The 15,421-nt window shown below is 32.1% G+C and overlaps 2 protein-coding genes across 2 annotated transcripts in view; one reads left to right on the plus strand and one right to left on the minus strand.

Annotated features, from left to right (window-relative positions):
- Window positions 1–15,421, plus strand: part of LOC132745759 (nuclear pore membrane glycoprotein 210-like) — a 61,464-nt gene that overhangs the window by 24,193 nt on the left and 21,850 nt on the right. The window contains exons 20-25 of the mRNA XM_060734734.1: window positions 191–290; window positions 4,650–4,836; window positions 5,420–5,526; window positions 5,718–5,924; window positions 6,973–7,101; window positions 8,394–8,521. Coding sequence (XP_060590717.1) covers window positions 191–290; window positions 4,650–4,836; window positions 5,420–5,526; window positions 5,718–5,924; window positions 6,973–7,101; window positions 8,394–8,521 — 858 coding nt within the window. The remainder of the gene's footprint in view (window positions 1–190; window positions 291–4,649; window positions 4,837–5,419; window positions 5,527–5,717; window positions 5,925–6,972; window positions 7,102–8,393; window positions 8,522–15,421) is intronic.
- Window positions 1,149–4,025, minus strand: LOC132745758 (uncharacterized). The gene is made up of 2 exons (XM_060734733.1): window positions 3,458–4,025; window positions 1,149–1,652 (listed from the first exon to the last, which is right to left on the minus strand). The coding sequence occupies exons 1-2, from the start codon at window positions 3,978–3,980 to the stop codon at window positions 1,207–1,209; spliced, it is 969 nt and encodes a 322-aa protein (XP_060590716.1). The 5' UTR covers window positions 3,981–4,025; the 3' UTR covers window positions 1,149–1,206.

Here is a 15,421-nt window from a genome sequence, read left to right on the forward strand (position 1 = left end):
TTACCAAGTTAAAGTTAAACAATGACCTGACTTTACACTACATGCTTTACATAATGCTGTTTAATCGGCAGCTGTTAAATCTTGAAAAGGTTAGTATTGGTACAGTAATTTTAGTACTTTATTTGCGTAACAAAGTTTTATTATTGTGTTTTTACTCATTGTTTTATTGTTGTTTTTTTTCTACCAACAGTTTCATATGTGCAGAACCTGTAGAGATCCACTTGAGACCATTGATAGATTATCCCAGTGATTTACCACCTTGTCCTGTATCCAGGGAGCCACATCAACAGGTGAGTCCATCTAAACTGAAACATTTCTGTCTACTATTTTATGGGTTTAACATGGTAAAATGGTAACAATAACTGACATAGAATTGTTAACACCTCACATACGATTCTGTCAAGTGAGGAAGTTACCCAGCTAACATAAGGAATGTCAGTGAATTTAAAGTAGGTGCTAAGTGCTTACTTGTGGCTTATCAATGCATGAAAAAGCATCTTGTGTCATTCTGGAAATTAAGTGCTGGAAAGACACTTTGTTGTAGTTTTGGTAAGTTATAACCAGTGAAATACACCAAAATTTGGATAAATGTTTAAAGATCCTGTATGTTGTAATTAAGGATGTTACCACACTTAAGTGAAATTTTATATATGTATATAATTATGCTTCTAAAACAATTTTCAAACATCAGAGAATATGTAAAATATTTGTCCACATTCTACAGAATCATTAAATTATATGCATTCATTTCTTATTGAAAAATTTGACTTAGACTTTAAAAAAAATAATTTTCAAATTACCTCCCTTTATGATCTTGAAATGTAAATTCGGTAATATTCCTACAAATAACGCTTTTTGGAATTATAATATTGATAAATCTTAATGTGAGCATTATATTTATGATATAAAACCATAAAATAATTGAGTTACAGGATCTTTAAAGTTGCTTGCTATAATAGGGGTATTGTACTAGTATGCCCATTCAATGTTGAATCCTCTGAGGACTTCCATTAAAGATATTTCATAAATCTGGGAAAATGAAGTACAAAACTAAAGAACCATCATGTGGTTGTATGTTCACAATGTTGAAATACATTATAATTGAAATATATGAGTAAAATGATGACTCAACAAAACTTTCAACACAATTGCAGTGCCAATTAATTTATTTGAAAACATTTTAATCAGCATAATTTCCATAGCATTTTACAATTGCCACAAAAGATAACCAGAAAATGTTGTAAATCGTGAGCTTCTAATATCAGTACCCCAGCTTTCAACAACTCTCACCCAAACTTTCTCGCCAGCGTTACAGCGAGTAATAACCGAGTTGAAACCTTGGTCGAACCTTGAAGTAGTTGTATCAGTAGCTGCGTACATTCGCACAAGTGTGAGACTCTCTTTCACAATCTCTGTCTGGATATATTTATATCGCTGAGCCATTAACGCTGATTGGAACACATAAACTCCACTGATTGGACACGTAAATTTAAATGTAGATGTATCATAAGCATTGCCCTCATTTACAATAATTTCATCAAAAGGAATGGTCTGTTGAGTCTGAAGATGTTCTAGATGATGAGATATATAGGAAGAGAAGGCGATCTGTAGGTTGTTGTTAATGTTTCTTGAAATGCGGGTATCTATAGAATCTAGAAATATATAATAATATATACAATTATATAGATCATATGATGTGTACCAGCATACTAGCCATTGAATGGGAAAATCCGGAAATCAGTCTTATGTTCCTTTGTTATGGAGATATATGGTTATCAAATACAGATTAACATTTACTTGAAAGCTGCATATAGAAACTCAGCTTCAAGATACCCAAGATGTGTTTTCCCCTTAACCTTTCTGTCAGCATTGGCTATTTTTTTCATTTCTCAAGTCTTTTTTGTTGACAGTTTGATTGTTATTTCATTTCTTTATTTTATTTGACAAATTATTAATGTTCTCATTAGTCCAAGTCTTTGCCACTAATTTCATGTATTTTGAATGTTAAATCATTGTTTAATATCATTATTCACAGTTTTGAAGTAAGATTTAAACTGATAAGCATTCCCATTATGAGTCAATCTTAAAGCTGTATATCTGTAGATGTGTGACCAAGTAAAATAAACACAAGTGAAGAAATATTTATTCAAAACAGGACCATACAATTTACTATGTTTCTACATGTTTACTAATGGCTAGTTTTGCTGATTTTGAGTCTTAACAGTCAGTAATATTTTTATGAATTTTAAGTGTCACTTGCTTAAACCCTAAGTTTGGGTGGAGTTATGGGATGATTGCAGTTGAATGTTTTTTAACTTCATCAAAAAGCAATGACATGCCAAATTTACATATTTATTGCTGACAAGAAAGAAAAGCTTGTGAATCTGTAAACTATATACAATGTGATATACCAAGCTCACTACATAATATAACAATGTTAACAATGGGGTGGGGGGAGTGGGGTGGTGGTGAGGGGGAGGCAATTTTTTACCATCACTGAGTGAATGGGTAAATCTTTCTCAATTTTCTGCAGAATTGTTATTGACAAATTTCGTTAAAAAAAAACATGCTGATTAGAGTTCACATATATGTAATATGTTACCAAACAAAATACATTTGTAATGTTTTAATGTATATCCAAAGTTTGATGTGACTTAAATGATTATGTGAAGTTATTACCAGTAATAAGCATATAAATACTAGAATGACTAGCATTAATTTAGTAGATGAGCCTAAATCTGTCTTATATATTACATACATGTAATTAATAGATACATTTTGTTAAATACATTACGAAAGTATTGTAGTATTATTGAGTAAAGAAGACAAAAATGGCCCAACTGAACTATTATGTTAGTATGTCAGTGCTTTGTAAGGTCAGGATCTAGATTATGTTATCTATTTATCCTAGACAGATAATAGACTTAACATATAGGTCATATATCATTGTAAGTTCTGATGTACTCAATATCTCTACTGGTATAAGTTATATTATTAATTCAAGATGTTGATAATAATTATAAGATGTTTTACAAGTTATATGGCCCAATTAAAATGATTGAAAGCTTATATAACCAAGCTATTAGGTGAAGGTTATATAGATACATGGTCATTGTAAACCTTTCAAAAAATCTTTATAACAAATATATAATACATTTAAATTACTTTATTTGTGATAAGATTAAATTATTATGACAGGTTATATGGCTGTGTACAAACCGTTATTTGCAATAAAACACTTGCCTAGCAGCTCTGGTTATATAACCTAAAACTTGTTTTAAACTAAGTCATATAACTTGTCATACATTTTTATAACCAATAATATAAATTTAGGAAGAATTCTTAAGATTGAGGTTCCTGCTTAAATTTTAAAAGAAGTTAAATTGTTAGAAAATTGTGCAAGATGATTTTAATATTGTTAATATGATAAATGAATATTTATATGACATTGGTCTACCTTGTCTCTTGTGTTGGAATGTAGTTAAACTTTTATTTCGGTATGGAGCTGATATTGTTGATTCTACTGGTCCTGTTTGATAACTAGCATCTGTTTGTTCTATTATCAGATTGTTATTAGCATTGTTATATGGTTGCTTGTTTGTTGAGATGAGAGTTTGAATTGTCCGCTCAGCATTGGTCAGTCTTTGTTCTGTTTGATCCAGAAGATCTTCAACATGCTCTAACTTCTTCTTGTAGGATATTTCAGTCTCTTTAGATGCCTGCAGCAGATTTTCAATTTCAGCTACTTTATCTTGATAAAATATTTGTAAATTTTCTGTTTGATGAAGCTTTTCCTCGACTGTAGCCAACTTCTCCCTGTAATATCTCTCACTGGAAACAAACTGATTCTGTAACTGGGATAACTCAGTAAGGACACTCGCTATAAAATCATCATGAGCTTCTGCCTCAGTATTGATACACAGACATAAATCCCAGATTATAACACAAGTTATAAAAATAAATCTTAATGTTAAATGCATGTTTTATGTTCAGAGCATTGTCTCAAGTGCCTAGTTCTTATCTGTGATTACAGGTCACAGTGTAAAGTTACATAGGTGCATTTTGAAAGTGCAATGGTTCTATATAAGTATTTTGTTTGTCATGACATCAAGATTGTCTCTTGGGAATGGGATGATTTAATTTAATGTTGTTGTTTTTTTTAATTTCTATGTAAGATTTTCAATCTTTCTTTAATTTTGTATTTTGCATTAAATATAAAAGTCACCGAAACAAAAACAAAAAAAAAAAAAGACAATAATTGTGCTGCATTTTTTAAAACATTTTTATATGAATTCCTGTTGTGTGCACAGCACATGTCTCTTCTATGAAAAGTACTTAGCAGAATAAATGCATTGATGATGTACTGAGTAGGCTAGAGCTAGTATCAGAAATAAATGACTGAATTACTGTAAAAAAATGCTATGTACAATGAAATAAAACAAACTTGTAAGTTCATTGGAAAATTCCATTAATACTTTTATAATAGTACAAAATTGATGTTTCTTAGCCACTTATGCCAAAAATAAAGATTTGTAAGTCTATCGTTTGTTTTGTGGTTTTAATTTGATTGAGTATAAACAGTGAGGTTTTTATCAAATTTTAGTATTATTAAAATGTTTGTTTTCCAAACATTCTTTGTCTCCTTTCAGATCCCTGTACATTGTCAGAGAGATTTGGATCTAGGAGTTGTTGTTACTGACAAAAATGGAAGAAAATTTGACAATATTTCATCACTTGAATTTGATTGGTCAATGTCTGATGGTTCTCTCGCCTCATTGGCTGATGAACTGCAGACTGACGTAACACTGACACCTAGTGGTAGAAAAGTCATAGAGAGTAAGTTAGATAATTTCCTCAATTACCTTCAATTTCATGCCCTAAATTATTGACATTGAATCATAAAAATGACAGTTGAATTCTTTTATATGCAAAGTCCTTGTAAGGTTGGTATTTATCATTGGTACCTGTTTATGACAGGAACATGTTGGAGATAGGCTCCTGGACACTTTTTCAACAGATATTGCAGAAAGTTGTAATATGACTTTAAAATTGCAAAAATTGATAAATAGAGAATATTGAATGAGTGTAGGTTCAATACTGTGTTTATTGAACAAGTGGAATAAAATTATATTATCAAGCCTATGCTGAGCAAAATATTATTTTATTCAACAAGTTTAATAAATTCAGTAATATCCCTACTTGAAAATCATATTCTATTTATCACATACCCAAAATAAAGACAGTTTAAAGTGCAAAAGAATTATTTTTCATAAACCAACTATAGAATAATTCTATCACTTAGCGCGTCTTTACACTATGTTTGTATAAAGCAAATAACGTCATGTCAAAATATATGCAATACCATTATACGAATTTGCAAAATCAGCATGTGATAAAATATTTTGTCCTTTTTTTGCAGATTATATGATGTTACAGCCATCGGGTATACCTGGCAATCTGATTGTGACTGCTACAGTGAGCAAATACAAGTCTTCTCATCTACGACTGGCCCAGTCAAACGTCCCTGTAAGTTACTATATTCATTTACTAATTATCATTCATATGTTAAAGTAATGTATGATGCATGCTCTTTTGTTCTTGTATTTGAGTGTTATGGTCATTCACACGCTACCACATGTTGTAGGTATATACAGGTACAAACTTGAGGTTGTCATTCACTTTAGTATAAAGACATCATATACATATATATCTTTCAGGAATATTTAAGTCCAAAGATAAGTAAGTCAATTGACCTGCGACTGGTAGAAGAAGCTGTTGTTTCCCCTGATAGTTTGTCAGTATTTAATCACCCATCTAACAAGGTGAATATAGATGTGGCAAAGGGATCCGGATATTTCCACATTGTTGAAGGCAGGACAGGTGTTGTTGGGCTAAAATACCTGGAAAAATCCAAACAAATACAGGTACCAATTTCTCTGTCACATTTACTACACAAAACAAGCTTCATTACCACATTTTACCAAGCTAAGTTTAAATATGAACAACTATTTTATTGAACCGTTTGCTTTTAGTTTAAATTCTACAACTGGTGATCATGAAACTAGGGTAACCAGCAAGTTGAGAAGCTATCAACATAGCAGATGGAACGTTGGTGGTTCTGCTGAGGTGCACAGAGGGCCACCTGAGATCTCCATCCATCAGTGAAGCTGGAAAGTCGCCATATGACATTTTAAAGTGTTGGTTTGACTTAAAGGGACTCCACTGAGGTTTAAAAGCCTAAAATCATAACATTTGAATTTCTTATATCAATGAGCTAGGGCACTTTATACAGAATTATATGCAAAGATAGTTAAGAAATATACTTTTAAATAAATTGAAAATCGTATTTTTAGGTTTTTCTTAGCCTGAGCCGAGTGAAAAGCATTTAAACGCTTAAATTATTTTGGGTCATTTTTTACAATTTGAAAAATTATTCTGGAAAAACGAAGTGTGCAAATGATCTGAAATTTTGCACAAAGATTAGTGGTCTAAACCTACATGAAATGGTACATTTATCTGGAAAAAATATTTTCAGTCCCATCATGTCAAAAAAACCTCAGTGGAGTCCCTTTAAAACCCAACAAAACAAACAAACAACTTGCAAGAAGACTTCCTCTGCTGGTGAAGCAGAAAAGTCACCATATAACATATTGATGGTGTCAGTATGTTTTCAAAAGGAACTAACACCAAACCTCAAATTACTTCAAAGCATTTCAAACCCCCTTTTTTTGTTAAAACATTCAAAACTGTTTGATTCAAGTTGAAATCTCACAATTAAATTTTTGAGATGTATTTAAATTGTTAAATATCCTAAGAATGATCGATATTGAACATATTTTGCTATTTTATAAAATGGAATTTAAACTTTAACTAAGAAGCTATATTTTTGTACTTTTAATAACAGTGTTTGAACTTTCAAAAGAAAGAGTTTGTAAAATTAATTAATAGATATGACTGATTGTTTTTTGATAGATTATTCCAACCAAAGATGGTCAGCTGACGGTCAGTGTATATGATCTATGTATATTCAGTAACCAGCCAGTACAGGTGGCTATTACAGTGTCCGGAGTAGGCAGTGTCCAGTTACATGTCATGGATAAGGTGACTATTTTTATTATGTAAATTTTATATCACAATTTAGTCATGTCCAGAGCTTATACTGGTATACCTGTATATAATCCATCCAGATTTTTCCCTCTTTTTGATTTGATATTGATTAGCTGAAATAAATTAATATTATCGAGCCAGACGGGTAATATACACATCAAATATCCCCTTTGCATTTCCCACATTGTAAAAAACATGCGCTGTGACGATGCGGATATGGTTCGATGATGCGCTCCGATGACATCATTTTGTGGTGAAGGGTTAACCGAAAGGGAATCTTATTTCGATGTTTTATTTAAAACAGCAATGATTTATTCTAAGATCATCTTCACTTGGCAGGGTCAGGGTAATAAAAGTATTATTTTGGTTTTGGAGTGATATATGTGGATATATTATCTCCCAAGATAAAATATCACCCGAGCCTGATATAAAATCTTGGCAGGTAATATATCCACATATATCACTCCAAAACAGAAATAACATATAATATAAATTAATAAACATATTTTTTAAAAATCCTCTTGCTGAGGCTAGAATGTAAATGAAGCGAAAAAAATCTTATGTGACCTTTTTTTAAATGAAAACTGCAACCAATTTTTTACCAGGTTTTCAAATAGAAAACTCTGGTTATTTTATTGATAATAATAAACATTTAAGTTTAAAGATTTCTAGTATTTCTTGTGATATGCTTTTTAACTTTACCCTGAAAAAAGGCCACCTCTATTACTTCTCATGATTGTCCTTATTTTTATAGGGTTTATCTGTATTTGAACATTTAAACGTGCAAACGTTACATTTCATAAAGAGTTTTATTACTTTTGTTCATGATTTAAACTTACCTCAAATTACACCTTCATTTAACCCATTCCGTACTGGAGCAGAAATTGACTAACAATTGCTAGTGTATACACAAGTCACCTTGCTCTTCCATGTTGTCTAACTATACCTAAATTTTGTATTTTAATAATGTAATTCCTTGAACTTTAAATAGACTATTTCTCAAAGCTGGGCAAATCAATATCACAAATCCGGCAAGTGAAGGGTTAACTTTAAACATATTTATTTAAGCTCGATTGCGAAACAAGTTTTTGCAACTTAAATTAATCACTTTTGAGGTCCACTTCCTGGAACCAACCAGTTACTGGTGTCATCGCAAGAAACATGGATGTGACCCAAGTAGGGTTCGAAGCCATGACCTCTGGGTTGAGTGTCAGACACCTTAACCACTAGGTCACCACTCCTCTTTGTGAAGTGAAGGGTTGAAATCAAATGTTTAAACGTTTCAGGTTGAAGTAGGTAAAGATATACCTGCAAGAGTTGAGGTTCTTGATGTAACCGGGGAAAAACTTTACTCTAGTTTCTTCCCCTTGATGGGCCTCACATTGGAATCCTCTTCCGAGATCATTACTTTAAAGTAAGTGACAAAATTTTGAATCAACTGTTAATTTACATAATGCATGAAAGATTTCACTTAGTGGAAAAGATGATATAGAAAAAGTTCAGTTGTTTTTTTGCACAAAATATGCTCTAGTTATTTTGTGAATATAATGTTTGATTTTTGAAATTTTCTAGAGAGCTGAATACATGTTTATGCATAAAGAAGAATACTTTTTTGGTCACACTTTAAAAAATGGAAAGATCACTGTGCTGATTGTTATTTTTCTCTCAGAAATATTAGATACTGTACTATCATATTGAGGGTTGACCGCAAAACTGCAATAACTTACGTCGGAAAAGAAGGACTTACAACAGTTTTACGGTCAACCCTTTATATAGTGATAAACATTTTCAAGCCACCACTGTTTAATGTTTATTTCTTACTAAAATATATCCAACTTTAAGATTTATTTCAGTGTACTTATTGTATATTAAATTGAAATTCTTGTAATGTAATTTGGACACAGCAAGAATCAAGCATTACAAACAAAAATCTTTAAAAAGAAATATTAATCAAATTGTTGTGGTTTAGAAGTGTATATCATTGTATGACAAAGTAAGTCAAAGTGAGCATGTTCAAAAAATTAACATTAATTTACTGCATAATTATATAGAGGATATTTGTTTAGTTCAGTGTAAGATCGGAATATATTTCACCGAGTGAGCACCAAAAGGTATATTTCACAAGTGGCGCAGCCACGAGTGAAATATGAACTTTTGGTGTTCACAAGGTGAAATATATTTCGATCTTACACTAAACTAAACAAATTTTCTTTTTATAATATGCAAAGAAACGTTTTAAAAAGACATTAAACCTAATACTGAATGAAAAGCGCGCCAAATAATAATATGTGACGTCATTTACGATGTCACGTCATTAAGTTGGTACCCAGTACTGTGCACGCTGGTATTTCACTGAAAAAACGTAAGGGGCTTAAATTCAAAACAGTGAAATTATCAAAGTTGTAATTTCACTGTTTCAAACAGTGAAATTACCAGTTTTATATCACTGATATATTTCTATAAACCACCGAAAAGCATGTAATAAATTCATGTAATATGGAATTGTTGACAGATTATTGTTTAAAACAAGTTTGCAGAACAGAACAGTCTTTATTTGCAAACGAACTGTTTGCGATATTTTTGTGATTTTAACAGGAATGTATTTCAACAATAAATTTAGCAATTAGGACACTTTTGGTTTTCTTTTATAATTTGACAAAAAATTGTTACTGATAATACTTGATTAATTTCATAATCTTTAAAAGATATTGAATGTTGGAAACTATACTTCAGTAGGTAAAATATGCTTAACTGAGAAGTATAAAAGAAATGGGGAAAAATGACAAAGTGGGTAAATATGCTAAGGTGGGAAAATTAAAGCTGAAAAATAACTTAAATTTGTCCAAATGACGGGCAAAATATGGCAAAGAGGGGTAAAATGTAATTATCAAACTGGAATAATATAGCTAAATGGGGAAATGTGTCATTTGCAAATGATGTTAAGTGCGGGACATATAACAAAGTGGGAAGTCATGGTAGTATTTCACAAACTTATGAGGAGTTTTTTTACCTTAAATGTAGAATAACAATAATTAAGAATTGATACATTTAATTACCATATTCTTTGTCTACAATTTCAATTTTTACAGAACAGTGAACATTTTTAAAAATAAAATATTTAAAACAATAAAAAATAAATATTAATAAATTCTAATAGAATTTGTTAGTCAAAAATGTTTTCATTTGTAATTAATAAGCAATAAAACAGTGCTGTAAATTGGTATTTAAAAGATAAATACATGTAAAAAACTTAAAATACTAAAATAGCACTATATATTTATAACATTCAGTTTTACCAACGAGCAGAAAATTGTCTTTTCCTTTTAATATTTGCTATTTCAGGAACAGGTTTGGTGTTTTTATTCCTGTTTCTTTTGTTTGCAAACCATTTTTTCACTTGTTCATTTGTGATCTCCCCAGCCTTAGCCAGGGCCTCTACTGCCGTAGGTCCAGGGTACGGATGCTCGTAGTTACGCGAGTACCACTCCTCCATCATCTTTACAGCTTTCCTTGAGAGAAGTGGGCGGGACTTAAATGGTCTATTTATAGTAACAATTTCACGTCTGGCTCTCAATAGCAGACTTAAACTTCTCTCCACTCTTTCCATGATCATGTGTAGTTGGTTGTCATAGTAACTGTTTAAATGATTTCGATAAGATTTAGGCACGTTGTCATCATGGATTTCTTTCAGTCGTTCTGTTTCGACTTCCGCAGATTGTTGTCGGTAAAAGGAAGAGAGTTCTCTGACCTCGTCGGGATACTTCCCTTGCAGGGAGCTGAACTTTGATTGCAGATTTCTCTCTCTGGCATACACGTCCTGGGAAGGTTTGATTGACAGTGTCTCAAAAAGTGTTTTAGGGCAGTCTGTTGAGTTGCAGTCTGATATCAATAGAGATTGTAGATCACTGAAGAAAGGATTTGTTGACAGTGGGCTGTTTTCTGGTGATTCAAGTAATGAGCTTAAAGATGTGTTAAAACTGCTATCACTCAATGGACTGAGACTTTCCCTATTGCATGCCTCAGAAAATGATCTTGTACGGCCAAAGTTTGGTGTTTTATGCATGTTTCTATTATGTAAGTTCAATTTTCCACTTTGCCTTGAAAGTTTTGGTTTTATATTACCAGAAAATGACCTTGCTCTAGCTATTCCATTCGTTTTATGAAAAGACCCATGTTGATCATTAAACAAGCTGAGAAAGTCCTGGTTCCCTTCATTGTAATCTCTAGATGTGATTGGAAACGGGCAGGAACTGGAGTCATTTAGACTGACTCTCTGTTTTTTGGCAGTTGGTTCAAGGTATTTAAAATTGTTGTCTGCTTCAATCTGGAAGCATGGTTCTTCCACATCAGGTTCAACAAAATGCATGGAATCTTCCAAATCAGAGTCATATGAGATGTTTGCCATTTGTGGTTTTTCTGTAAACAAAAATAAGATATTTGAAAGTCATAAGCTTTAATAATACTAAATACACATTGAAAATACTTTAATAAAAAGATTTTGAAATTACCAGTTGTTTTATGACCAAATCACAAAGAACACTAGTAGCTTAGGTAGGTTTTTAGGTTTACAATTCGGCATCCCTTTAATCAAAGTACATTTGTATATCTAGTCCTGATGAAGGCCAAGTGTTGACATAAATAAATAAAATATTTTAAAAACCTGTCCTTGTGTTGACATATGTATCTCTTATACCTCATTTATACTAAATACATCATATCAACCTATTTTGAACCACTCAAGTTTGTTTCTTGTAAATACCAGTACAATTGTCATTATATGAAACATTGTGTCTCTTGTATGGTTCAAACCCAAGTGCATGTCATTGGTAGACATAATGATACAGTGACAGAAAAGAAAACAATAATATACCTTTCTCTGTTGAAGATATATCTACATTTTGAGGTGTATCAATTGAAGGACAAGTTGAACTTTCCTGTAGCTCAGGATTACATTCATCAGGTCCAAACAGGGAGGAGAAAAAGTCCATACTTGTATCGAAGCCAATATTTGTTGTAAACTCAATCTCGGTACTTCTTGTATCCAGACCATTTATTTGATTAGTACTGAAAGAAATGTCCTTCAAGGTGTCATTCTGGTGGAGACTATTTTCTTGTGCGTTGAATCTGCTGTCAAAAACATCACAAGCATTATTTGAATTTTCTGTTTTCAAATTTGAAGATAATTGGCAATTATCAAAGTTATAGTCAAGGTTTTCACTAAACAACACGTCACCAGACCTTGCCTCATCTCCAATTGTTGCTGCTATTATATCAGATAATGAAACCCGCCTCTTCATTGATGAAGGTAGTTTAAGTCCATCTTTCAATTTACTGTAGCTTTTAATGTCTTCTGAATTTTCAAAATGTGATCCAAAATTTAGATCTGCCATTTTTTTTTCACTGTGTGTACAGAACCACTTTATTAGCTTATCAGAAGAGTTATACAGTGATGACTTGCTGACAATCTAAACTCTGGCTGTTTGAGATTAATACAGGGTATATTTACAGTTATAATTTCTACCTGTCTATATTATACATGTATAACACAATTAGATATCTTTGTCATGAAATTCTTGAGCAGTATACCATTCAATCAGGTTTTTTGACAATGATAATCCTTCAAGGCCAGGGATAAGTAATTATGTGGTTACTTTATTCAAAGGTGCTTGCTTTTTTATACAATGATTGTTAAAGTTACATTGTGTACAATGTACCACAGGTGGCCGTATCGGTGTTTGGACACCCCACCCCTATCTGCTCCTGGACCCCTACTACAATCCTGAAAAAAAAATTGAACACTCTAAGGCTTACTATATGGTTTTATATAATTTTATCGGTGGTTTTGTATTTGGTACCTTATAGTAAGCTGTATTATGTGGATTTTTTTTCAGGGTTGAAGTAGGGGTCCAGGGGAAGATAGGGGTAGGGTGTCCAAACACTGATACTGCCACCTGTGCAATGTACTGGCAAAATTACTGTTTGATTAATAATTTTAGTCGTTTTGCATGAAATATCTCATGTATTTTTTTTCTTAAATAGGACTTTAAGATTATGTCTTGAAAGCTTTTTAATATTGTATTGGAATAAAATAGAGTACATTTTACTGTCAACCAATTTTCCCCTTAATAAGATTCCTTTTCAATAAAATCTAATTAACTTTGCTATTTTTTCTGTATTTAAAAAAAAAAAGAAATCTACCATTCTTAACATATTAAAGGGAATTGGTGTAGTGGGAACATGTATGGAAGGGTTGGTAACCAAAAAACAAAATTTCTCTGGACTTAATAAAAATTATATTTTCCAGTATTACTTAAGATTTTGTCATACTCAAACGGGTCAAGCAGACTCTTGCTTGTCCATATAGTGTTATTGATTAATACAAGTTATTTAAGTAAAATAATTGGGACACATATTTTATATAGACCTGAGTATGTAGGACCCCTTTATCCATACTTTGATGATAGGGAAAATGAAGTAAAGTCATTGTAAAGTGAATCATATGCCATCATATCTGAAGTTGGTATAAATGCTTTAATGGAGTAACAGTCAATTTTCAAAATTTCAGTTTTAAACAAATTATGCACTGTACCTCATAGGGATAATTATAAAGTGTAAATACATACACATACATATATTTTAGTCATATTGTTATCTCCATTGTTAAGCATTTTTTTGGCAAGGTGGTAAATGGTACCCATTCAGTCATTTGCCACTCACTGTTCGGTTTGGATTTTATTTTGTGGCTTAAAGATACTCCACTGAGGTTTTTTGAGAATAATTTTTCAAGATTAATGTTCCATTTGATGTAGGTATAGACCAATAAATTTTGTGCAAAATTTCTTATTAACTGCTCGCTCTATTTTTCCAGAAAAATTATTATTACTGTGAAAAAAGACTAAAATTTGAAAGGCGTTGCAATACTTATCACTCAAATTGGACTAAGTATAGCACAAAAAATATAATTTTCAATTTATTTCTAAATATATTTTTCTAATTATGTTTTGTATATCTTTCTGTTTATAGTGCCAAGCTAATCTATCTAAGAATTAAAATTTTAGTTTTTTGACTTTTGGACCTCTATTGAGTTCCTTTAAAGGAAGCAATACATTATTTTGTCATATTTAAAGATTTACTTTAATCCAGACAACCTGAAGTAATGCAGGGATATAGATCAGTGACTTTCATTCCACTAAATCTCACTAAAACCGGAATAATCTTCTTTCTGAGACAGGTTAACTAGATTCATTATATGCCAGTTTTCTCCTAAAAAATCAATGTATGTCAAGTTTTTCTTCCCCTTCTGCTAAAATTCTGTGTCAAGTTTTTTCTTCTCTTTTTATACCCCCACCACAAAATGTGGGGGGGGCTATAATGGATTCGCTTTGTCGCGTCGGTCGGTCCGTCCGTCTCCATTTTCTTGTCCGCTCTATAAATCCTATACCAATTGAAGGATTTTCTTCAAACTTTGCTCAGATGTTCATCTCAACAAGGGAATGTGCAGAACCAATGTTGCCCATGTGTCAGGTCAAGGTCACAATTGAAGGTCAAATATCAAACAAATGTTAGACAGTATGTCGTGTTCGCTCTGTAAGTCCTACACTTATTTAAAGATTTTCTTCAAACTTGGCTCAAATGTTCACCTCAACAAGGGAATGTGCAGAACCCATGTTGTCCATGTGTCAGCTTAAGGTCAAGGTCACAATTGAAGGTCAAATATCAAACAATGAAATATTACACAGTATGTCGTGTCCGCTCTGTAAGTCCTACACTACTTGAAAGATTTTCTTCAAACTTGGCTCAAATATTCCCCTCAACAAGGGGATGTGCAGAACCCATGTTGCCCATGTGTCAGCTCAAGATCAAGGTCACAATTGAAGGTCAAATATCAAACGATCAAATATTACACAGTATGTTGTGTCCGCTCTGTAAGTCTTACACTATTTGAAAGATTTTCTTTAAACTTGGCTCAAATTTTCTTCTCAACATGGGGATGTGCAGAACCCATGTTGCCCATGTGCCAGCTCAAGGTCAAGGTCATAATTGAAGGTCAAATATCAAACAATCAAATATTACACAGTATGTTGTGTCCGCTCTGTAAGTCCTACACTAATTGAAAGATTTTCTTCAAACTTGGCTCAAATATTCCCTTCAACAAGGGGATGTGCAGAACACATGTTGCCCATGTGTCAGCTCAAGGTCAAGGTCACAATTGAAGGTCAAATATCAAACAATCTAATATTACACATTATGTCATGTCTGCTCTGTAAGTCCAACACTACTTGAAAGATTTTCTTCAATCTTGGCTCAAATGTTC

This window comes from Ruditapes philippinarum, unplaced genomic scaffold (assembly GCF_026571515.1).
Source record: "Ruditapes philippinarum isolate M1 unplaced genomic scaffold, ASM2657151v2 ctg2470_1_1_1_1, whole genome shotgun sequence".
Taxonomy (NCBI): Eukaryota; Metazoa; Mollusca; class Bivalvia; order Venerida; family Veneridae; genus Ruditapes; species Ruditapes philippinarum.

Bases quoted from the DNA above. Each gene is read 5' to 3' on its own strand.
- LOC132745758 (XM_060734733.1), bottom strand. From the start codon at position 3,980: ATGCATTTAACATTAAGATTTATTTTTATAACTTGTGTTATAATCTGG. The intron at 1,653-3,457 runs GTAGACCAATGT...ATATATTTCTAG, and splicing joins ATTCCAACACAAGAGACAAG to ATTCTATAGATACCCGCATT.